At 66.7% G+C, this 22760-nt stretch overlaps 2 protein-coding genes across 2 annotated transcripts; one reads left to right on the top strand and one right to left on the bottom strand.

Moving 5' to 3' along the window:
• Positions 1-8: 8 nt before the first annotated feature.
• On the top strand, positions 9-18744 carry CHLRE_05g236050v5 (uncharacterized protein). Its single transcript, XM_043062256.1, has 30 exons — positions 9-264; positions 382-669; positions 782-889; positions 1003-1209; positions 1331-1462; positions 1599-1784; positions 1892-2302; positions 2442-2792; positions 2912-3265; positions 3376-3438; positions 3554-3886; positions 4008-4105; positions 4286-4460; positions 4609-4968; positions 5072-5587; positions 5726-6496; positions 6626-8227; positions 8332-8403; positions 8521-8688; positions 8815-11117; positions 11231-11585; positions 11727-14039; positions 14164-14274; positions 14423-14647; positions 14788-15114; positions 15231-15364; positions 15470-15587; positions 15744-15896; positions 16007-16583; positions 16782-18744. Exons 1-30 carry the CDS (start codon positions 193-195, stop codon positions 18161-18163), a joined length of 14265 nt encoding a protein of 4754 aa, XP_042924820.1. The 5' UTR covers positions 9-192; the 3' UTR covers positions 18164-18744.
• A 2-nt stretch (positions 18745-18746) lies between these two features.
• CHLRE_05g236039v5 (uncharacterized protein) lies at positions 18747-22678 on the bottom strand. Its single transcript, XM_001697755.2, has 6 exons — positions 22471-22678; positions 22181-22333; positions 21534-22040; positions 20895-21127; positions 20166-20556; positions 18747-19848 (listed from the first exon to the last, which is right to left on the bottom strand). Exons 1-6 carry the CDS (start codon positions 22576-22578, stop codon positions 19483-19485), a joined length of 1758 nt encoding a protein of 585 aa, XP_001697807.2. The 5' UTR covers positions 22579-22678; the 3' UTR covers positions 18747-19482.
• Between the last annotated feature and the right edge of the window lie 82 nt (positions 22679-22760).

Below are 22760 nucleotides of genomic sequence, written 5' to 3'. Positions count from 1 at the left end.
GACCTGCAGCTGAGCAGACACGCAGCAGCCTGCAGATACAGCAACAAGCTCAGCATACCAAGCAAGGGCCACCAGCAGTCAGCCTTACACAGCACATCACGCCATATTGTAATGCTTTGAGTGCTGCATGTTGCATATCGCGCCGCACTCTGAAGATGACTCCGCGCTGTGCAGGAGAACTCCATGAGTTCCATGGACGGCGACCCAGATGCAGCCATGGATAAGCTCCGCGAGATGGTGGCATCGCTGCAGAAAGAGCTAAAGGTCAGGAAATGGGCACAACGGGGTGGTGGTGCAGGGCACGGATGGGGTGAAAGCAGATAGACAAGAAAGCGACTGCGTTTGACAATCAACCCCACACACGATGTACGCACACTGCAGGCTAAGGAGTCGGAGGTGCGCGCCGCCCGCTACTGCTCCACATGGGTCAGCCAGCGTGCGGAGGCACGTGGGAAGCAGGGCGGTGGCGGTGCCGAGCACTCGCCCACGGCGTCCCCGCCACACGCACGTGCGGGCGCTGCACCGCCTGCATGGGCATCGCCTGCCGCCAACCCCGGCAGCGATGCGGGAAGCCAGCTGCCCACGCCCATCTTCACGCGCCGGCTGGCTGCCCGGTCGCAAGCTCTGCAGTCGCCGTCGGCTGCCCAGGGTGGCCTCTCGACAGTGCAGGTGGGGTCCATCGTGGTTTGGGGATGTCCGTCTGCAGGCGAGCAAAACACACGTCTGGCGCACCTCTGTGCGTGTCAGGTCTGCTAACACCGTCAGTGGCGTGCCTTTGCAGGTTGCGCTGATCGCCGCGGAGCGCGAGGTGTTGTCGCTCCGGTCGCAGCTGTCCCACCGGCAGCAGCACATCAAACTGCTGGAACAGCGCCTGCTCGAGCAGTCGCAGGTGAGGACAGCACATCGCTGGTGTGGGCTTGCTCGTATCCCACTGCCTTCTGCATTTCGATAACATTCTAACACAACTTAACTTAACCGGTTGGGCTCGCTCGTCTGATCCAGGACATTGCCGCCATGTACGGCCGCGGCGATCCCGCCCTGGCGGCCAGCCCGCTGGGCTCCCGCCGCGCCTCCTTCGCGGACCGCCGCCACATGCCAGTGCTGGGCACCGAGGTGCTGCAGCCGCAGAAGGCGTGGGAGTTCACGACCGAGAGCGCGGCGGAAGGCGACAGCTCAGATGGCAACCTGGCATCGCACATGCGGCCACAGGTTGGTGCGCTGGGTAATTTGGGTTCTGCACGGATGAGTGTTTCCGCCTCCGTGGTTGAGCACCGTGGTTTGATGTTCTGCAGCCAACAACACCTTGCTCTGACCGTTGTTGCGGCCCCAGGATACACCGACTCGGAGCGCCAGCATTGTTGCCGGCCGCGGCGTGCAGGCGACAATCACAGAGGAGGACGGGGATTCGGGAGCCAACGCGGAGGCGCTGGCGGAGGCAGAGGCCCGCATTTCTGAGCTACAGGTGGGCACCGCATTCGTGGAGGGGAGGCCTGTGACCGCTACTGCGGTGCTGTTGCCGTGCGGCAGCGTGTTGGACTTGGCCAGGCCATCTGATGTGCGCCGCCTAACCGTCTGGCGTCTTTGCCGTGTCCGTGCAGACTCAGCTGGACTACGCGCGACAGCTGACGGCACAGATGCGCGACGCCGCCGCCCGCTCGGGCTCGGAGCTGCTCGACCGTGACCTCACCGTCCGCGCTCTGGAGGCACGTGTGGAGCATTACCGCACCCTGCTTGCAGCGGCAGCTGGTCGGCGGTCAGTGGAGCCTGCCACCAATGCCAGCCAGGTGCGTGGTACTCCCTCATGCGCATGCATTCTATCCTGTGTCCGTGCTGCTCTAGCCTTGCAAGCCCGCGGATGCTGAGGCAGCAATAGTATCCCAAATTCATGCAGGCTGCTGTGGGTAATGAGAGCGCCGTGGAGCGCAGCCCGCCAGCGCCGCGCATTACTATGGAGGACATGCCCGACAACTCCCGCGGCAGCACGCCTGGCGGCGGCTCGGCACCAGCGATAAATGAGGGCACGGCGGCGGCTGCCGCCGCCGCAGTTGCCGCCGCCGCCGCAGTTGCTGCCGCCGCCGCAGTTGCTGCTGCGGGTTCAACCGTGGACCTGTGGACGCCCGAGGGTGGCAGCCGCCTGGGCGCGACACCCGCCGTCGGCCAGCAGCCCCGCCCCAACAGCGGCGGCCGCACGCGGCAGGGCAGCGGCCAGCTGCTGGTGCGCGCCAATAGCAACGCACGCCGGCAGGCGGAGGAGCTCAAGCGGCAGCTGGCGGATGTCGCGCAGCTCCTGAGTGGCATCAAGGTGAGAGCAGGCGACGGTGTTGAGCGCGGCCTAGCGGCATTGCCCATACGGTATGTTTGCGTTCAAGCAGCCTTGCGGAGGCGCGTTGTAACTAGCGTGGCTTTCTTGACAGTTCCATGCTCTTTCCTCTCTTCTTCAGGCGTCCCTGGGCACTACCACCGGGGAGCTCAACACGCTGCAGGGCCAACTCGACACGCTCAGTAAGGAGGACGCGCCCACCACCACCACCACCGCCGCCGCTCCGCTGCGCAATCTGGGCTTTGCCGCCACCGGCCACAGCTCCGACGCGGAGGAGGAGCAAGAGCCTGCGGCCGCCGCCGCCGCTGCGCAGCGCATGTCGCTCATTGAGGCGGAGGCCGGCGTAAACGCCAGCGGCGGCATTGCCGCCAAGGCTCAGCAGCTGGAGGCGCTGCAGGCGCAGCTGGACGAGGCGGCCCGGCGTGTGGCGGCTTCGCAGACGCAGCTGGTGGCGGTGCTGGACGAGTCCGAGGTGCGTTGACGAGCCTGATGCGTGCGTGATCGAGTCGGGGCTGCGCGGTACTGCGTATTCTAGTCGGCTCGAGCTTAGACTTGCATGCGCCTCTTTATCACCGCCTTTTTCCTCCGCAGAGCCGGCAGGGCTCCGCTGGCGGCCTGTCGGCCTTCGGCTCCGTGCTGGCGCCCATGCAATCCACACCTGCGGTCAGCGAGGCGGCCCAAGAGGAAGGCGAGGAGGTCACGGTGGACAAGACTGCGGGTGTCCGCGCGCGCACGGCTACCTCTGACAGCCCTGCCTCGCCGCATGGCGCCTCCGCCGATGCGGCGGCGGCGAAGCCCGCCCAGTCGCCCAGCTTCACCCCGGCGCTGGTCATCAACCCCATGTTCACCAAGGACGCGTCCGACAGCGCAAGCCCCGGAGCCCGCGGCGCTGGCCCCGCCGGCGCCACCTCCGTTCACCGCAACCTGCTGTTCGAGGGCCCACAGGCGAGTAGCCGAGTATTGGTTGGAGGATCTGTAGCACCCCAGCATGCCAACATTTATCGATACCAACACGCGCAAGAAACGACTGACAATCTTGCCCTTTGCTTGTGCAGGCTGCGGAGGTTGAGGCCACGGATGCCTTCAGCGTCCTTGCCAACCGCGCTAACCCGCCCCAGGTGCGTCGCAGCTGACCGCTCACTGCAATTGCGACGGCAAGCCTTCCGCTCAAGTGTGTTGAGCGCGCCATCGTACTTCAGGCCTGATCCCCACGTTTTTCGGCTGCCCACGCAGGCAAAGGCTGGACTGCAATCTAAGCTGGACGAGGCTGCCAGCCTACCTACGTCCCCTGGCGCGGTGTCAGCGACCGGTACCGGTGCGGGCACGTCCGACGGCCGCTCTGAGCCCCGTGCCGGGCTGCCGCCCATGCCGCCTCTCACTGGCACGCCGCCACGGCCCGCGACGTTTTCGCTGGCCGGTACACATGGCCCCATGTCACCTCTGGCGCCGTCTGTCGCGGGCTCGGTGCCGCGCTGGTCTTTCGACGGCCGCCAGGGCACCGGCGAGACCCCTGGCAGGCCCTACGCCGCCAGTGTTTATAGCGATCTTGGCAGCGAGCTGTCGCAGGTGGGGTCGCAGCGGGTACCTCTACTTGCGACTGTTCACACGTAAATCTTTTGGTAAAGGGACTATGTCCATGAAGACCATATGAACTGGCTTGTGATGTACCTTCATTTCTGCAACGCAGCGCGTGACGGAGCTGGAGGAGGAGATGTACACAGAGCGCAACACCTTTGCTGACCAGGTCATAACGCTCAAGCGCGCCAAGAAGGAACTGGAAGCAAAGTGAGTGTCAGGGCAGCGGCACTGCGCAGCAGGCTGCGTTGGTTTACCCTTAGCACACTTGCAGCCTGCTCAATGCCTTTCCGTATTGCTCCCTAATCAAGATGAATTGTGTAGCGCGTGTCCTATGTTTTCCCTTGTGTCATGACGTGCGCTTGTTTGGACGCGTGTTTCTCCTCACAGGGTCAAGGAGCTCAACACGGAGCTGAACCTCAAGTCACAGCAGATCGCAATGCTTGAAGGCAAGGGCCCTCGCGGCAAGAGGCAGTCGGAGCACATGATGTCGGACCTGCACCAGACCGTCGCCGGCCTCACCGGCGAGGTAGCGGCCAAGGATGCGACCATCCGCGCGCTGGAGGTGAGTATGGGGCATGTGGCGGTAATACCGGTCCTGCCACCGCACTGCGGTGCTCTGGGACAAGGCTCCCAGCACTGGGGCTCCGCCTGCAATGGGCCAACTGACGTAGTACGGTCGGTACCCCGTTTTTCTTAACCCTTTCTCACAGGCGCGCATCGAGGACCTGGAGCAAGCCCAGTCCCGCTCCACGCGCCTGATTTCCTCCGATATCGCGGACCTCAAGCGGCAGCTGGAGGCGGAGGTGGCAGAGAAGGAGGCCATGCGGGCGGCGCTTGCTGAGGCCGACGGCGCCATCGTGGCGCTGCAGAGCACCCAGATCGCAGCGGTGCAGCGCGCCGAGTCGTTGGAGGAGGAGCTGGCGCAGGCGCGGCGCCTGGCCGCGGACCTGGAGCGCATTATTGCGCAGCTGAAGGCCTCGCACCGTGAGGTGGAGGGCGCTTCCGCGACCACGCTGCAAGAGCTGCAAGACCTCAAGACGCGCGTGGCGCAGCTGGAGGACGAGCTGCAGGTGAGCACGGGAGGCTGGCTGAGGGCTGTCTGCAAGGATCGTGACAATCCCTGTTTTTGCTGGCATGGGACTAAGGCAAGGCCGTCTCCTCCAACTCCCACAGGCTGCCGCCGACGACCTGGCTGTTAAGAGTGAGCAGGTGGGGGCTCTGTCGAGCGACCTGCAGCAGCAGCGCGAGGCGCGGGAGAAACTGGAGAAGGAGGCCGCGGCGGAAGCGCAGCAGGCACGCGCCCGCTCCGGCGACGCCGAGCTCCAGCTGACCGTGCTGCAGAACCGCCTTACCTCAATGGAGGAGCGGGCCTTGGAGGCTGAGGCCAAGGCACTGGAGCTGGCCACGTCCCTGGGCGCTGCCGGCTCCGACCGCGAGCACCTGCAGACGAAGGTGGACGAGCTGGGCCGCGCAGTGACCGCCGCGAAGGAGGAGCACACCCGCGCCACCACGACACTGCTGGGCGCGCTGTCGGAGGCGGAGCAGCGTGAGGCGTCACTGCAGTCGCAGCTGGAAGCGGCGAAGGAGCAGCTGGCGGAGGTGACGGAGAGGCTGGCGGAGGTGGAGTCGCGCGCGGAGCAGCTCAATACCAATCTGGAGGTGGCGGTGTCCCGGGCCGACCAGGTTCAGGTGAGCACAAGCTAGGCACTTTCACGGCTGCTGACATGCGGAGCGAACACCTGCTGGCACCTACCGCGTTCTAAGTGCATGCCTGTTTGGCTTTTCCGCTAACCCGAAGTCCTCAACCACCAAACCTTGCTGCACCAGGTCGCGCGCGCTGCGTTGGAGGCAGCTACCGTGCACGACCTGGCGGCGGCGAATGGGCAGGTCGCGCAACTAACAGCCGCCAAGGCTAGCCTGCAGCAGCGCGTCACAGAGCTGGAGGCGCAGCTGGAGGGCCTGAAGACGGAGCGCGCCTCTCTGCAGGGCCGCGTAGAGGAGCTCACCACAGCCGCTGACGCCACCGCGGCCCTACAGGAGCAGGCTCTTGCAGTACACACCGGTGAGGTCAAGGCGGAGCGCGAGCGCTCTGCTGAGCTGCTTGCGGACCTGGAGAGCCTGCGCGAGAGAGTTGCCAGCCTGGCCGCCGCTCAGACCGAGCTGCAAGCCCGTGTTGAGGAGCTGAGCTCGCAGCACCAGGCGGCGGAGGCCCGCGGCGACAGCCTAGAGCAGCAGCTTAAGACCGCGGAGGACGAGGCGGCGTCGCTGACGGCCCAGCTGAAGGCAGCGCAGGCGCGTGTGGAGGAGCTGGAGCAGAGCCTTGAGCTAGCCAACGAGGAGGCGGCCACTATGGCGAACAGCGTGCAGCAAGCGGAGGCGCGGGCCACGGACCTGCAAGCAGACCTGGAGGCGGTGCAGGAGCAGTCGGAGACGCGTGGCGCGGATGTGGAGCGCTTGGAGGCGCGTGCGCGCGTGCTGGCAGAGCAGCTGGAGGCGGCGACCGAGCAGGCGCAGATGCAGAAGGCGGATGCGGAGTATGAGCAGGAGCAGCTGCAGTCGCGGCTACGTGATGCGGAGGAGCGTATTGAGGTCATGCAGGTGGGTGGGGTACAATTGGCATGGCTGCCTAGAGTGGGTCACAGTTACGCATGGGCGCGGGTTCCTGAGACCTAGCGTTTGCGGTTGCTGACTTCCCTGCTTTGCCACAACCCTTCATCATGCGTACAGTCCCGCTCGGTCGCTGAAGCTGCGGCGATTCGCGCGCTGGGCAACGCGCGTGTGGACGAAGTGCGCGACGAGCTTCTGGCTGTGGAAACCGCCCTGGCGCACGCACAGCAGCAGAACAGGGACCTGTGGGCGCAGCTAGACGCGGTTGCTGACACGGTTGAGCGGGAGGCGCCCGCCGGCTTCGGCCCATCATCACTTCGTGCCAGCCTGGATGTGGGCGCCGCTCGTGGCGTTGGCGCTTTGGAAACGCCGTTCTCTCGCTCTGTCCCGTTGCCTGGCGCCGACGGCAGCAAGGTCGGTGCTGCCGGCCACGTTGAGGAAGCCTCGCTATCTCCTGTGCCGGAGGAGGTTTCAGAGAAGGCGGGTGGCGACAGCGGCGCGGCTGCCACTGCTGCGGCCGGCGTGGTTGCCTCGCCCGTTGCGCGCCCACGGACCAGCTCCGCCGGCTCCATTGGGACGCCTGTCAAAACCCCAAGCGGCAAGGGCGCGGGAGCCTGGAACCGGCCCCTGAACTTCAAGGACGCGCTGCTGCAGGGCGCCGCGCGATCCGCCGCTGCGGCGGCGCAGGGCGTCGGCACGATGCCAATGTCGCCTGCCGGCAAGGCACCGTCGCTGCGCGGGCGCCTGTCTGACGCGAGCCTTGGCAACATCGTGGTTCCCTCCGGCTCCCTTGAAACCGGCCGCCTGGGCAGCAGCGCTCTGGGCCTGGCTGCGAGCCTCGACTTCGCAGACACGGCTGCCATGGCCGCGGCGCCCTCGCAGCCAGGCGCTACGGAGCAGGCGGCAGGAACTGTCGAGCAGGGCTCCAGCGCTGCGGCCACGCCGGCGTCGGCGGACAAGTCGCGTGCTCAGGGCCTTCAGCTGCTGAACCCCGACCGCGATGCCACTGGCTCGGGCACCGTGACGCCCACCAACGCCGCTTCCGAGCGTGGCTCGGAGGTGGGCGAGGAGGAGGGCCTGGCGGCTGAGGAGGAGGGCGCTATGGGCCTGTCTGGCGGCGTTGGCGCGGCGGGACGCAATGGCCCTGTGCCGGACGTGGCGGCCTCTGTGTCGCAGTGCCTGGGCGCTATGCGCGCGCAAGCACGTACCCTGCAGGACCGCTTGGAGTCCGCGACTGCGGAGCTGGCGGACCTGCGGCAACGCCTGCACGACACCTCCACTGAGGTTGCAGCCACCTCACGGCACCTGTATGACGTCGAGGCCGCTAAGGCGGAAGCAGACGACGCCGCGCGCAAGCGGCAGGCCGCGCTGCAGCAGCAGCTTGCGGCGGAGGCGGAGCGACTGGCGGCGGCGCTGGCCGACACCAAGGCCGCGCAGGAGGCGCAGCGCAAGCTGGCGGACGAGGTAGAGGGGCTGAAGAGCACGCAGGCAGACCTCGAACAGCAGTTGGTGGCGGCCGCAGCTGCGCATGATCACCTGGAGCAACAACTCGTCACCGCGACCGCGGAACGCGATGCGTTGCGTGTGGAGCTGGCGGACACTGTTAAGGCGCGCGACCAGCTGGTGGCGGATCTGGCAGCTGAGACGCAGGCGCGGACGGAAACGCAGCAGCGCCTCGGCGAGGCAGAGCGGCGGGCGACGGAGCTGCAGGAGCAGTTGCAGGTGCGGGGGCAGACCGGGGTAAACCGCAAGAGTGCATGCGCGTGCGCATGGGAAGCTTGTTATTCCGTGCGGCCTCACCGTGTATGACTTTGGCTGATCCACAGGAGTCGGTGGCTTGCTGCGCTCGCCTCGAGTCTGAGCTGGCGGGGGCAAAGGACGAGATCAAGGACCTCAAGGTTGGTATGATGGTCCCAAATCAGAACACCTTGCGAGGGCGGACATCTCGATGTAAATGTTACCATTCCATGAGAACGCACGTGCCTTCTCAAATATTCATTCTTTGTTGCATGTAGGCGGAGCTACAGCAGGCCGCCGACACCCAGGCCGACCTCAGCCGCAAGGTGCACGCCTCAGAGGAGCTTGCTCGTGACCGTGCCGACAACATCTACACCCTGCAGTCCAAGCTGGCAGATGCAGAGACGTCCCTCGCCAGTGCCCGCTGCGCCCAGCAAGCGCTCCAGGTGGGATGGGCTTTGCACTGCTGCCATTCTCTCGTCGTGGCCACCATCGCTGCTGTGCCCGGTATGGCTTCTTTGCGAGGGCGGAGGCGCATCTCACTCCCGCTTTGTTTGCCTCCTGGCTTGCAGGGCGAGATGGAGCGTGCTGTGCCTGTGGTCATGTCGCGCAGCGCGCCAGGCCCGGCCGCCACTGGCAGCTGGGACAGCCTGCAGCAGCAGCTGACTGGCCTCCTTACTGCCAAGGCGGCGTCTGAGCAGGCGCTGTCCAAGGCCGCGGACAAGGAGCGCGAGCTGACTGAGGAGCTGCAGCGCCTGGGCGAGGCGAAGGCCGCAGCCGACAGCCAGCTGGCCGAGGCTGCCACTCAGGTGCAGGCGCTGGAGCAGCGGATCATGGAGCTGGACGCCTCGGTGTCCCAACTGCAGTCTCGGCTGGAGGACACGGAGGCGCAGCACGCGGAGCTGCAGCTGCGCTATGACGACCTTGCAGCGGCCAAGGCGCATGCCGACAGCCAGCTCACCGCCGCAGCCGATCTGGAGGCCTCGCTGCGGAAGGAGGTCGCCGATCTGCAGCAGGACAACGCGGCTGCCGTGTCCCAGGCGTCGTTGCTGGAGTCCAGCAAGGCCGCGCTGGAGGCGACGGTCGCGGAACTATCCGAGTCACACACCAACCTGCAGCGACAGCTGTCAGAGGTGGCGGCAACGCGAGCGTCGTTGGAGCGCGAACGTGACGAGCTGGCGGCGGCTAAGCAGGCGGCCGATGCTGACCTGGCCGCTGTTCGTGAAGAGCGCGACGGCCTGTCGCAGCAGCTCGCGTCTGTCCACTCGGAGCTCGCCCAGACGTCCGCCGAGCGTGAGGCGCTGGAGCAGCAGCTATCCGAGGCCAAGGCCTCGGCGGACCGTGAGCGCACCGCTGCCAGGGAGATCGGCTCCGCAGCAGAGGAGCGTGTGGCTGCGCTTTCCACCGACCGCTCCGCGACGCAGGCGCTCCTCGACGCCGCCATGGAGCGCAAGGCCGAGCTGGAGAGCCGGCTTGCGAAGACGACTGCGCTGAACGAGGAGCTGCAATCTGAGCTGTCAGCAGTGCGCGAGGCTAAGGCTGGGGCCGAGGACCAGCTGGCAAGCACCTCATCCAGGCTGGCGGCGCTGGAGGTCCAGCAGGCGCAGCAGGCGGCTGAGATCAGCGCTCTGGAAGACAGCCTTGCCAAGGCCTCCACGGACCAGGTCCGGCTGGAGGCCGAGCTGGAGGAGGCAAAGGCAGTGACTGGCGAGCTGGCTGACTCCCGCGAGGCGACCGCGGCCCTGGCATCGCAGCTGTCTGCGGCCGAGGCAGCCACGGCGGCGCTGGAGAAGCAGGTGCACGAAGTTGAGGCGGCCCATGCAGAGTCGCAGCGTGATCTGACGGCCGCGCGGGAGGCGCTTGCGCAACTGGAGGCGGAGCTGGCGGAGACGGAGGCGGCAGTCGAGCGCCTGCAGCAGCGCCTGGCCGAGGCCGAGGAGAGTCGTGACGAGCTGCAGCAGCAGCTGGCGGCTGCAGACGAGCAGCGCGCTGAGCTAGAGGAGCAGCTGCAGGAGGCCGTGACTGCCCGCCAGGCGCTGGAGGAGGAGTGGCAGGCCGCCGACGGTGAGCGCAGTGCGCTACAGGCTGAGCTGGCGGAGGTCAAAGAGGCCGCAGCCGACACAAACACGCGGCTGCGGGAGGAGCTGGAGTCCCTGGCCGCGGCACGTGAGCGGCTGGCGAACGAGCTGGATGAGGCGCGCTCGGCGCTTGCCGACACGCAGGCACAGCTGGAGGAGGCTCAGGAGCAGCAGGCGGAGGGTGCCCGGCAGCTGGCAGCCAAGGGCCAGGCGCTGGAGCACCTAGAGCGCGACATGGCGGGCGTCATTGATGCCAAGCTGCTGGTGGAGCAGCAGTGCCGCGAGCAGGGTGCGGCCCGGGAGGCACTGGCGGGGCAGCTTGACGACGCGCAGTCGCGGCTACAGGCGCTGCAGGCGGAGCTGGAGGGCCTTGAAGGCCGGTTGGAGGCGGTGTCGGCCACAGCGTCAGGCCGGATTGCGGAGCTGGAAGCAGACCTCGCGGCAGCTCGCGCCAAGATCGCACAGCTGGAGGCGGAGGTGGCGGACCTGCGCCAGCAGCTTGCTGAAGCAGGGGCAGAGGCAGCAAGGAGTGCGGCGGAGGTCGCGTCGCTGACTGCTCAGCTGCAGGAGCTGGAGAGGGCACAGGCGGAGGCCTTAAACATGGCGGCTGGCTCGCAGGAGCAGGTGCAGGCACAGCTGTTGGCGGCGCAGCAGCGGCTAGCGGAGCTTGCTGGCAGGTTGCGGGCCACGGAGGGGGAGCGTGATGCCGCGCAGGGCGAGGCTTCGGAGCTGAAGGAGCAGCTGGCGGTTATTGCACGGCTTCTGGATGAGGACGCTGCCATGGGCGTGCAAAGCAGGTGTGTTTGGGTCCGGGTTACGTGGAGGAGCTGGGGTGCATGTTGCAACCAATGTCAGCATTATGGGCACAATGCAAAGGTGTCATTGCTCTGCTGTTGCCTTCGCTTCACAGGTCGCTGCCCGCATCTGGTGGCAGCGAGCTGGCCTCAGCTGTGGTTGGGCTGCGCGCCAGCATGTCGGCACGCGCCGCGGCTGCCGAGCAGGACGCAGCCAAGCGCGCCGCACGCGCCGCCGACCTTGAGGCGGAGCTGGCCCAGCTTCAGCGACAGCTGCAGCAGAAGGAGGAGGACGCCGCATCGCGTGCCACCGAGCTGGCTGCGGCGCTGGAGAAGCTGAAGGCACTGGAGGTGGACATGGCGGCGAAGGAAATAGAGGCGGTTGAGCGAGAGGCAACCGCCACCGACAGCGCCATTCAGCAGGTGGAGGCCCTGACGGCTCACGTCAACGCCCTGCAGACGGCCCACCGGGTGAGTGATGGGAAGTCTCCTTGGAGTGCGCAGAGATGGCGTGACACCACATGTTGGAACACGGCGCCCATCAGCTCTGCCGTGTTGCTCTAGTACGCCGTTACTCACGCTGAATGGTGCGTGCCTCACATGCGCATGCAGGCTGAGCTGCAGTTGGCGGTTGACAAGTCGGTGGACCTGGCGGCGGAGCTCGACGCGACCACCGCCGAGCTGGCTGCCACGCGTGAGGCCCTTGCTGCTGCCGCTGAGGAGGCTGCCGCCGAGCGCGAGCGCATGGCCGCAGTGGAGGTGGAGCTGGGCAACGTGGAGTCGCAGATGCTGACGTTGCGGCAGGCCATCGTGGACACCGAGGCTATGGCCGACCTGCTGCGTGCAGAGCTGGCGGAGGCTCGCGCCGCACTGGCCGACACCGAGGCCCAGCGCAACGCCGCCGAGCAAGGCCTGCAGGCAGCCAAGGCGGACGCCTCCGTCGCGCGCGGCGAGCAGCAGCACACAGCTGCAGAGCTCAGCCGCCGGCATGCAGCAGCGGTACAACAGGCGGACGGGTTGCGGGCCGAGCTGGTGGCGGCACAGACGGAGCTTGGCGCTCTTCGGACGCAGCTTGGCGACCTGCGGGAGCAGCTGCACGCCGCTCAGGCTGAGCGTGACACTGCGGCGTCCCGGCTGGCGGCGGCGCAGGGCGAGGTGGACGCGGCTGCAATGCGGCTTGCGGCGGCGCAGGAGCTGGTTGACGCCAAGCGCTCCGAGGCTGAGGGTCTGGAGCGCCGCCTTCAGGCAACGACCGCGGACCTGTCTGTTGCTCGTGAGGACCTGGCAGCCGCCCGCGCGGAGCTGGCCGGCGCGCGCACTGAGCGTGACAGTGCCCAGCACCACCTGGACGGCGTCCGTGCTGTACTGGCTGCCATAGAAGATGAGCGCAGCAGCTCGGCTGCGGCAGCGGCAGCAGCTGCCGCGGCCTCCGCCACTGCGGCGCAGGAGCAGCAGCGCGTAGTCATGGTGCAGCAGCGAGAGCTGGATCTGTCCCGTGCCAGCGAGGCTGCCCGCGTGGCTGAGCACCTGGGTGCAATGGAGCAGCGCGCGTCGGACCTGTCCCGCCATGCCGACGACCTGCAGCGGCGGCTTGACCTGACCGAGGAGCGCCTGCAGGCCGAGCGGGCGGACGCTGCAGCGCAACGCACGCGGTCCGAGGTTCAGTTAGCGGCGGCGCGCACTGAGGCCGACGCAGCGCTGGCGGAGCGGGCCTCCGCCCTGCAGCAGCTGGCGGCCGCGCGGGCTGAGGCTGCGGGACTTGAGCAGCGACTGGAGCAGGCGCAGGCGCAGATGGAGGCACTGCGCCGACAGCTAGCTGACCTAGAGGGCCGGCAGCGCGCTGACGCCGACGCCGCGCGCGAGCGTGTCGGCGAGGCGGGCAAGCTGCGTGCAGAGCTGGGCGCAGCGCAGGCCGAGGTTGCCGCGCAGCAGTCGCACGTGTCCACGCTGCAAAGCGAGCTTGCGGCGCTGAGGGCGCAGCTGGCTGGCGCGCAAAGCGAGCTGGCGGCAGCGCAGGTGGAGCTGTCGGCGCTGGCCTCGCAGCGCGATGCGGCTGAGGTCAAGGTGGCCAGTGCACACGCTGACCGCGAGGCGGACGTGCTGCAGCTGCACAACCTGCGCGGTGACCGGGCCGTCCTGGAGGCGGCGCTGGTGCCGCTTGAGGAGCGCGCCGCGGCGCTGGAGCGGCAGGCGGAGGAGCTGCGACGGCAACTGGCGGACGCGGAATCGCGACTGGCAGCGGAGCAGGTGGCCGCGTCGGCGGCGCGGGCGCGGCAGGAGGCGCAACTGGACGCGGCACGGGCAGACCTTGCGGCGGCGGCTGCGGCTCGCGATGCCGCGACGCAGCAGCTGGATGGCCTGCGTGTGGAGCTGGTGTCGGCGGCGAGCGGCCGCGCGGCGCTGGAGGCGCAGGCGCGGTCGGCGCAGGCTCGTGCCGAGGGGCTGCAGCAGCAGCTGGCGGCGGTGCAGGAGCAGGCATTTGCGGCGGAGTCAAGGCTGTCGGCGGAGCGCTCCGATGCGCACGCCGCCCGCAGCCAGGCCGCCACCATCCGGGCGGACATGTCGGCGGCCATGGCGGAGCGTGATGCCGCCGTGCATCAGCTGGCGCTGCTGCGGAACGAGCTCAGCTCTGCCCGCTCCGAGCGCGATGCGTTGCAGCAGCAGGCAGCCACAGCCGCCGGCGCGCGGGCGGGCCTGGAGGAGCAGATCCGCGGCCTGGAGGCACGAGCGGCGGCGCTGCAGCACGAGCTGGATGCGCTGGGCGGGCTGCGTGAGCGGCTGTCGGCATCCGAGGCGGCGCTGGCGGCGGAGCGCAAGGCGGGTGCGGCGTCGGCCGCGGCCCTGGGCTCGCTGGAGGGCCAGTTGGCGGCGGCCAAGGCTGAGCTGGCGGCGGCGCAGTCCAGCAACAACGTGGTGCAGCGGCAGGTATGGTACATGTGATGGGAGGATGGTGGGCTTCATTGTCCTTGTGCCTTTCTTACGCATTTGGTGTGCACTGCGTGGTTGCTGACCCGGTCTACCCGCTTCCGTTGTGGCATTTGTTGCTCAGGTTGGCGAGGTGCATGAGGAGCTGGCCACGCTCCGCCGCGACCTGGCCGCATCCACGCGCGAGCTGGCGTCGCAGCACGCGGTCACCGAGGCCCGCATTGGCGAGATGCAGGCAAGTAGCGGTGCGCCGGCCGGCCGTCCACATCTCTCCATGTTGGACACGGGCATACAAACCGCTGACCGGTATGCCCTTCCCCTTCCCCATGCGGGGTTTAAAATTCTGACAGAAATCCGCTTCTTGTGTGCATCGGCACCCGCAGGCCAAGGTTGCACATGCACGTGCGCTGGCTGCCGAGCGCGCCGAGCACATCAAGCAGCTGGAGTCGGAGCTGGCGTCGGCCAATGCGGCGCTGGCGGCAGCTACGCAGCAGCTGCGCGACCGTGACCGCGACGCCAAGGCCATGGTGAACGGGCTGGAGGCGGCGCTGGAGGCCACTCGCGCCACCCTGGAGGCCGAGCGCGGCCGCAGCCTACAAAAGTTGAAGGTGCGTGGCTGACTGGCTGCCCCCAGCAGCGGCCCGTTGAGGACTTCTCAGCGGGTGTGAATGCTCCGTGTGCACGTGGTCCCCAGCACGGTAAGATACGTGTCCACTTCGACACCGGTATTGTGTATGTCACCCCGCAGGACCTGCAGCAGGCCGAGTTGGCCGCTAAGCAGCAGCTTAAGGAGGCGCAGGACGAGACAGCTGCGGCGCGCGGCGGCCAGCAGGCGGCGCAGGCGGCAGCCGCTGCCGAGCTGTCGGCGCTTCGTGAGGAGCTGGGCGAGATGCAGCGGGCAATGCGGCAGGCAGACGAGGCGGCAGCCGCCGCGCGGCAGCGCGCTGCCTTCCTGGACGCCCAGGCGGGCGCGGCACGGGCCGCCGAGGCAGACGCGCAGCGGGCTCTGGCGGATGTAAAGCGTGACGCCGGGCGGCAAGAGGCCGTGGCCGCCAGCCGCATTGGCAGCCTTGAGGTGCGCATCAGCGTGGGGACTCTGTGTGCGCATTGTTTTTATGCCTCTGAACGCAGGGCGGCCGTTGTGAAAAGGAGCGCTGACGCCGCCGGCTCCGCACCTTTGCTTGCACACAGGCTGGGCTGGCGGCTGCTCAGGACCTGGTGAAGAGCCTGGAGGGCCGCGAGCGGCGGTCAGATGAGGCTGCTCGCGCGGCACAGAGCGAGGCATCCAGTCTGGCCAGGCAGCTGGACGCAGAGCGCAGCAAGACGTGAGTCATGTACAGTAGGGCACATTTTTGCTAACGCTGGATGCGCGCCAAAGCAGTCTCGGCCGTAACGCAACGTGATGTCCGTGTGTCTGCCACTGCGCGCAGTGCCCGCATGGAGCCTCGGCTGGAGTCGCTGCAGGCTCAGATCGCCGCGCTGCAGTCGGAGCTGCGCCACACACAGCAGGCACTCCGTGGCTACGAGTCCCACGCGCCGGGCCTGGAGGTGCGTACTACTGCGATAATCGCCTAGCAACATATGCACGAATTGGAAGCGTGCATCAGATTTCGTGATGCGCGTTGGCACGCATGTTAAGCACTTCCAGCTTGTAGGCTTGTAGCTCATCGCCTACACCGTACTCCACTTCACTCCATCCGCCAGGCCGAGATCCGGGAGCTGCGCGAGGTGTCTGCGGCGGCCACGGCGGAGAACGAGCGGCTGCAGCTGCAGCTGGACGGGCTGGTGGAGCAGCTCAGCCGGCAGACGCGGCAGCTGCGCATTGCGCAGGAAGGCACGCAGCTCCTCAAGAACGAGGTGCGTAGGCAGTCAGGCGTGCTGCTTTGAATCAACTCAGTGTGCCTGCTATCCAGGGACACTCCACATGTTTATGGTTTACTATAGCACTCCTCGGCGTCACTGCGCAGGTGGAGGCGCTACAACCCACCGTCAACCAGCGGGCCGTGGGCAGCTCCCGCGGCAGGTCTGCGGAGCGCCGCAACGCGCCCTCCAGCCGCACGCCATCCTCGGGTGGTGTGGGAACTGCCACCACAACTCGGGTGCCGGCCGCAAACGGCAACGCGGGCAGCATCCTCGATGACGGCGCCCGCATGATCCTGCGCAAGCCCAACCAGCAGCCATTCAACGCCACGGCGCCTCTGCGCGTGCCTGACCAGCCGGTAGCTGCCGCGGCCGCCCGCGTGGCCGCCCATCGCTTGTCCTCTGGCGGTAGTGGCGCCGACGGGGCCGCGCCAGGCAGCGCCGCTGCTGCCCAGAAGCCAGCGGCAGCGGTTCGCCGCCGCTCCGCATCTGTGGAGCGGCAGCCTGTGAAGGCGCCAGTGGCGGCGGACCTCCAGCATCAGCAGCAGCAGGCGGTGGCGCCTGCGGGGGCTGCGCCTGGCAGGATGCAGCAGCGGCTGCAGGAGGAGGCGCTGCAGCTGCGGCAGGAGGTGGTGGAGGACAGCACCCGCGTGCGGGCGCTGCAGGAGAAGCGCGCTTCCGGCGGTGAGCCCACCCAGTGTTTCCAATAATATACTGCTAATACCTGCATAAGCTTTTGGAAACACTGAGTCCACCGGTCCGCTACACACGCCGTATGCCGTCTTCCGCATATGGCCTGTTGCACCTCACGTGTCGGCTCTGATACAGAAAAGCGTCAGCTCGGAACGCGCATGAACCCCACAACTTGTGCCTGCCCCGCAGACCCCCTCACGCGGGCCGAGGCCATGGAGATGGAGCTGCTGACGGCGCGCATGGCGGCGCACCGCGCGCGCATCGCCTCCATCATGGAGAACGTCAAGGTAGCTAGGCAGCAGCAGGAGAAGGAGAGGGAGAAGCAGCAGGCTTCAGGGCTGGGCCTGGGTGGTGAAGCGCTGCCCGCAGACACCCAGCAGCAGCACGCGCACGCGACGATGACGATGCATGTGGAGGCTGGGCTGGGCGGGGGGGAGCATGTGCCTCGCGCGGTTGGGGGCGGTCCCGTGCAAGCTGCCGATCCTGCCGCCGCTGCTGCTGCTACTGCCGCTGCGCGGCAGGTGACGCACTTGCCCCACCCGCCGCCGCACCCGCCCACAGTGACCGACGCCGCCGAAAGGGCGGCGGCGCCGCAATACAGCCTGCGGCACGAGGCGGCGGGGGCGGGGCTGCAACCGCCCACGGCCAGCCACTCCCTGGGAATGAGTCACGCACAGCACAGCCCTTACCACGTGGCGCGGGAGCAGGAGGCGCAGTCCCAGCTGCGATTCTTTGATTTAGAGAGTAGAGCGGAGCCGGCGGAGCTGGAAGCTGGTGGTGCCGTTGACGGTCCGCCGTCACAGCCGCGAGGCCGTGAGTCGGCTTCCCGACGCCACGGCTCTGGCTTACGGCCGGATGCGACATCACCCACGCACCATCGCAACGCAATGCCCGCCGCCAGCAGCACCGGCAGCGTCAGCCCGGGGCACTACAACGCGCGCTCGCTGTCGCCGTCTAACCACAGCATGCGCACCGGCGGCGGCGAGGCGGTGGTGCCGTGGTACCCGCCGGGTGGTGCGGTGGCGGCAGCAGCGCACACGGCCAGGCATGCAGCCTCGCCGGCGTCGTCCATGCATGGCGGCCCGGCGGGGTCGGTCCGGGGTACGCCCGCCCGCATGCGCTCGGCGGCGGCGTCTGACGCCGGCGGCGGCGATGACATGGCGGAGTCGGCTGCTGGCGGCGCGGCGGCGGGAGGCGGCGGCGGTGGCGGCTCGCGCTACCGCAGCCCGTACCTGACACAGACTCTGGCGTACCTGCCGGCTGTGGTGGCGGGTGGCAACGGCCGGCCGGCGGCGGGGCCGTCGCCGTCGCGGCCGCGGCCCAGGCTGCAGCAGCAGCCGGTCAGCGGGCACTTCGATGAGAACGACCCCGAGGGCGTGCTGTGGGTGCCGGCGCATGTGATCACGGCCGCCGGCGGCGGCCAGGAATGGAGCGCGGGCGGCGCGGCCAGCCCTGTGCCGGCGCGTGGCGGTGGTGGCGGCAGTGGGGGTTGGGCGCAGCAGCGGGAGCATGAGCCGCTGTTCATGCCATCGGGCATTGGTCCGGGCCTGAAGAGCCCACCGCGCCCTTGAAGTTGCAGGGCTGTTTAGGACGGAATATTGGAAATGCGGTAGGTAGCGGTACGCAAGCTAAGGCTGCGTGCTTGGTGCTGAACTACCAATGCAGTTATCGCGGGCGAAAGTTCATAGCAACTTAGAGTATTGTGTGTTTGCCATGACTTCGGGTATGGTGCCGATGCCTGCAAACGTCACACACAGAGTGTTGAACTGAGTTACGGGACCTAGTATGGAACCGAAGTCAGATGCCGTGACCAAACGAAATGGCTGCGTGATTGACGCTTGGCGTTGCGCATGAACTGCGCCTCATTGAACCGGTGCAGACAATTTCATTCTACTAAACAAAGCCATTCAACCAGTTAGCTATCGCTGTTTATCGCTTGCTGCGGTGATGCGTGTCACGCTATCAGTCTATCACGCACGCACCTTGCCCACTAGTGGGTGTGTAAATGGCGGTGCTAGACAGCTGGAGAGAACAGCAGCAGTAGCTCTGGGGTCAACTGGGCTGACTAACGTACAAGTCCGTACCTGTGAGGGCAGACTACGGGAGGCCGGGTACCGGAGGGGGCTGAGGATAGGCTGGTATGGGCAGTTCCAGGGAGCCGCGTCCAGCAGCGGCAACAGACATACAGTACATTCATGCACGAAGCTTGCTGCCGAGGTTGCTGGCTCCGGGGCTGGACAACGGTTTCCGGCACTGCACCGGGAGACAGACCTTGGGGAGAGGCAGTATTTCAACTAGTTCTAAGGCGGTTCTACAGCAGTCCCCTGCCTTCCGTGACATGCATGCCCAGTCACCGTGCGAAAGGTGCAAGTTCGTTGTTGGCTTCGCCATAGTTAAAACACACGCATGATGCTACAGGGGCCTTGGACCTTCAGACCTCCGTCCTAGCTAGCATGTCCTACTCGTATCTGTTCAGCGCTCATGATTGACACCCCTTGAGGCCTTGACACAGCCCTCAAGAGGGAGCATCGCCACACCCCCAATGTTTCAGTTCTTTAAGTGCTGTATCCTATTAAGCTACCGTGCCCAAATAGCACAATCAGGGCTTGTACCTTCCAGGGGTAGGCCACCACTAGCGAGAGGATCCCCAACCACATTCTCACCCACGGCACCCGTTAGGGACCCAAAATGCCTAGTTTGTAGCCGTTCGGGGCCTCTCATGCGGCTACACATGCATGGAGCACTCGATGGAGTCCATCCTAGACATACCTAAACAAACAGCTCAATAGAAGGCGCTTGCAAGATATGCCCGGCTGTGCGTGCTAAGCAAGCACCACAACACACAATGCTTGGCTCAATCCGACCATTGCGAGAACCTCACCGCTACCGCTCACGCAGGCGCCGGGCGGCGTGAGCGGGGAGACGGCGGGCGGGGAGACGGGCGGGGGGACGGGCGGGGACGGGGGGAGGGCCGCTTACGAGGAGAGGGGCGAGCACGTGGCGCAGGAGAAGGCGACGGCGACGGCGATGGCGACGGTGACGGTGGCGGCACCAACGACGCAGGCGAAGGCGGCGGCGGGCTGGCAGGACAAGCCAGGGTGCAGTTCTTGCAGTGGCCGGGGCGGGTGCTGTTGGCGACAAGTGGGGGGAAGTCCTGCGGCCACTGCTTGTCAGTGTTTGGGTCGCGGCAGATGATCTCGGACTTGTTGCAGCTGAGAGCCTCAGTGATGTCCATGCATGAGTGCCAGCAGAACACCTGCGTGGGTGGAGAGCACAAAGCAGAAGGATGGAAACATGGGCGCGTGTGTACATGCATATGCGGGCAGGAGGAGTGAGCAAGAGCTGCAGCAGCAGCATGCTCGGCGATGATGAGGGTGGTGTGGGAGACGTAGGCGTGTGATGCATGTGGGTTTAGGGTTTAGGTTAGGGCAGGAGGGGACGGGGGCTGCATGGCAAGCATGGACCGTGATACACGGCCCCTGCCTCACCCTGCGAGCTAAGGCCTACCTGCGCACGTAGGGTATCCCCTCTCCCATACATACCGCCCCGTCCCTCACCCCCTCGCAAACCGACCTGGTCCGCACCACACGAACCCTCGTCCACCAACCGCCGCCGCGACGGCGAGCAGCCCAGCGAGGGTGCGGCGGCGCCACGCCCCGTGTTGAACAGCTCGTACGTCAGGGCCCGGTACTCCGCAAACGACATCATCACCCCGCTGCTGCTGCGCTGCGTTGCCGCCGCCTCCACCGCTCCAGCAATGGACTCCCCCTCCGCTGACAGGGCCACAGCGTCCGTGCTAGCGGGTGCCGTCTTGGGTGCCGTGTTTAATGCGGCTGTGGAAGTGCTGGACGTGAGCTGCAAGCGGGCGGAGGGCGGCGGCATGAACATGCGGCCGAACCAGGCCCGCACGCCGCCGCCCATGTCGGTGGACAGAACCTCGTGCATGGGGCTGTAGGGCTGGAGCCTGTGAGGCAGGGAGGGTACATGCACAGTGCGTGGGCATGTGGTGGGAGGTTGGTAAGAGGGCAGGGACGGGGGCAGGGGCGGGGGACAGGCGAACCTTCGCGTGAGATTGAGGTTGGGACTGGCAAAGCGTGAAATGAGGAAATGCCCTGCCCTACGGCCCGGAGTTCCCTTCAGCCAGCATCTGCCAGCTCCGCCATTGTGACATGCTTCGTCCTCCGTCTATCTGTCCTCAAATTGTTTGCCATCTTCTGGGCTATGGGAATTAGCTGCACCCTTCGGGACTTCACCAACCTGCCTTGACACTGTCCCATCGCACACACATCTATCTGTCCTCACCCGGTGGTAGCAGGCCGCATCCAGCGTGTCAGGCCCTCGCCGTTCATCACCAGTAGTACCGCGCCGCCCTCCGGCAGCAGCGGCCGCACCAGGCGCCCATCCGGCAGCTGCACCAGCAGGTCGCGGGCGCGGCGGGGCGCCTGCTGCTTGCGGCTGCAGCCGCTGCCCCTGCTGGGTGATGCACTTGAGGCGGAGGCGGAGGCGGTGTTGAACAGCTCTGCTGGGCTCATCACCTACATGGGGCATGGGGTGGGGGCGTAGGTGCGTGTTGGATGGGGAGCAAGAGCAAGGACGAGCGCAAGCAGCAGGGGGTGCGTGACGGTCTGGCTAGCAGTAGAGGTACGGAAAGAGGTACGTAGCCCCATGGCGCACAGAATGCATATAGACAGGACACGTTCGTGCCATGTACTTGTATGTACGGTGCAGGCAGGCGCAGGATGTACCGTGCCGTACCATCAGTACAGGCAAGTACTACAGTACCGCACCCGTGCTGATCCCACAGCTGTCACCTTGCTTGCTTGTACCGGCGCCCGGCCATCTGCCCGACTCTCCGATCCCACGCACACACCCCTTGCCCATTTCCTCTTGCACCCCACGCACCCTCGCGCGCTCCCCAGACATGCACAGTCGCGCACTCACCAGGAACATTCCAATGTCGGAATGCAGGCCCAGCGTGTGCTCAGTAGCGGCACCAGCACCGCCATTGCCAGGACCAGCGCCAGCACGTGCCTTGTCGGGCGCGGGGGTGAACACGTGGAAATGCTCCAGGGACTCAGCCGCCCGCACGGCGGCCGAGTAGCAACGCGGCTGTTGGGCCTCCTCATTCGTACCGGCGGCCCCGTCAGCAATAGCACCACCATCCGCGACTGACCGGATGACTGCCCTGTCATTAGTAAGGCTCTTGCTACCAGCAGGCTTGGAAACAGTCATGTCCTTAGCATGGGCGCACGCATTGCTGCCGTACATGAGCTTGTCTAGGATGGAGGCGTAGGCGTCGCCGGTGGCGGCAACGGCGGCGCGCAGGCGGTTGGCAGCCACTGCGAAGTCGGGGCAGGCCCGTACGGCATCGGCGGGGAGCGGCTGCGGGACGCTGCCGGTGGTGGCGGTGGCGAGTGTGCTGCGTGTGGCGCCGTCGTCCATCCTGACCTGCGAGCGGATCAAGGGCACGCGAAGTGGCTCAACTGATATCAGCGGGCAGCAGCCAGAGTCTACATGCGCCTGGTAAGGAGGGAGTGAAGGGCGGAGGGGAAGGGGGAGAGAGGGAAACAGGGGCGATCGAGTCCCACCTGGCGTAGCGACACTTGGCTGCGGGCAGCGCAGGACACGAGCGAGGACAGGGCAGAGTGCGCCACTGCCTCGTCGCTGAAGCCCGTCACGGCGAACATGCCCAGACTGGCAGTCGCCTCGCCGACGCTCTTGAGGGTGGCGTCATTTGGTGCCTGCAAGGTGCAGGGCGCGACGTGCACGCGAGTGACCACGGAAATTGGCAAAAACGGACGAGCGAGCGAACGACGTTGGCTCCAACCTTGCATGCGAGCGGCATGCAGCTTTAGCTGCATGTGATAGGTCAACATGCCTGAAGGTCGGAGAGCTTGAAGGCCGGGAGCTGCAGGCTCGGCGCATCCGCTGCGGCCGCGATGGCAGATGGAAGCGCCAGGAGCGCCAGCAGGACTAACGCACGCATGGCGACTTGCATGTCAATAACAAGTATCGCATGCAGCATATGCAAGGAAGGCCTTTTGTTTGGAGGGCAAACTCCACAGACGAAAGCAAGCAATCGTAATCGTAACCTAAACCGGGTTAGGTGTCAGACATACCTCGCGGTACCGGCGCCTTTGGTACACTCATCGCCGCATCATACGTGGC

This window comes from Chlamydomonas reinhardtii, chromosome 5 (assembly GCF_000002595.2).
Source record: "Chlamydomonas reinhardtii strain CC-503 cw92 mt+ chromosome 5, whole genome shotgun sequence".
Lineage (NCBI taxonomy): Eukaryota > Viridiplantae > Chlorophyta > Chlorophyceae > Chlamydomonadales > Chlamydomonadaceae > Chlamydomonas > Chlamydomonas reinhardtii.
This window is presented reverse-complemented; position numbering and strand designations above follow the sequence as displayed.

What these genes read in the sequence shown, in the direction of transcription:
- CHLRE_05g236050v5 (XM_043062256.1), top strand. Translation starts at nt 193, where the DNA reads ATGGACGGCGACCCAGATGCAGCCATGGATAAGCTCCGCGAGATGGTG. An exon ending in CGGTGCTGGACGAGTCCGAG is followed by an intron (nt 2,793 to 2,911) that starts GTGCGTTGACGA and finishes TTTCCTCCGCAG; the next exon opens with AGCCGGCAGGGCTCCGCTGG. An exon ending in GCCGCATTGGCAGCCTTGAG is followed by an intron (nt 15,115 to 15,230) that starts GTGCGCATCAGC and finishes GCTTGCACACAG; the next exon opens with GCTGGGCTGGCGGCTGCTCA.
- CHLRE_05g236039v5 (XM_001697755.2), bottom strand. Translation starts at nt 22,578, where the DNA reads ATGCGTGCGTTAGTCCTGCTGGCGCTCCTGGCGCTTCCATCTGCCATC. An exon ending in GCCAAGTGTCGCTACGCCAG is followed by an intron (nt 22,041 to 22,180) that starts GTGGGACTCGAT and finishes ATCCGCTCGCAG; the next exon opens with GTCAGGATGGACGACGGCGC. An exon ending in GTTCGTGTGGTGCGGACCAG is followed by an intron (nt 19,849 to 20,165) that starts GTCGGTTTGCGA and finishes CCACCCACGCAG; the next exon opens with GTGTTCTGCTGGCACTCATG.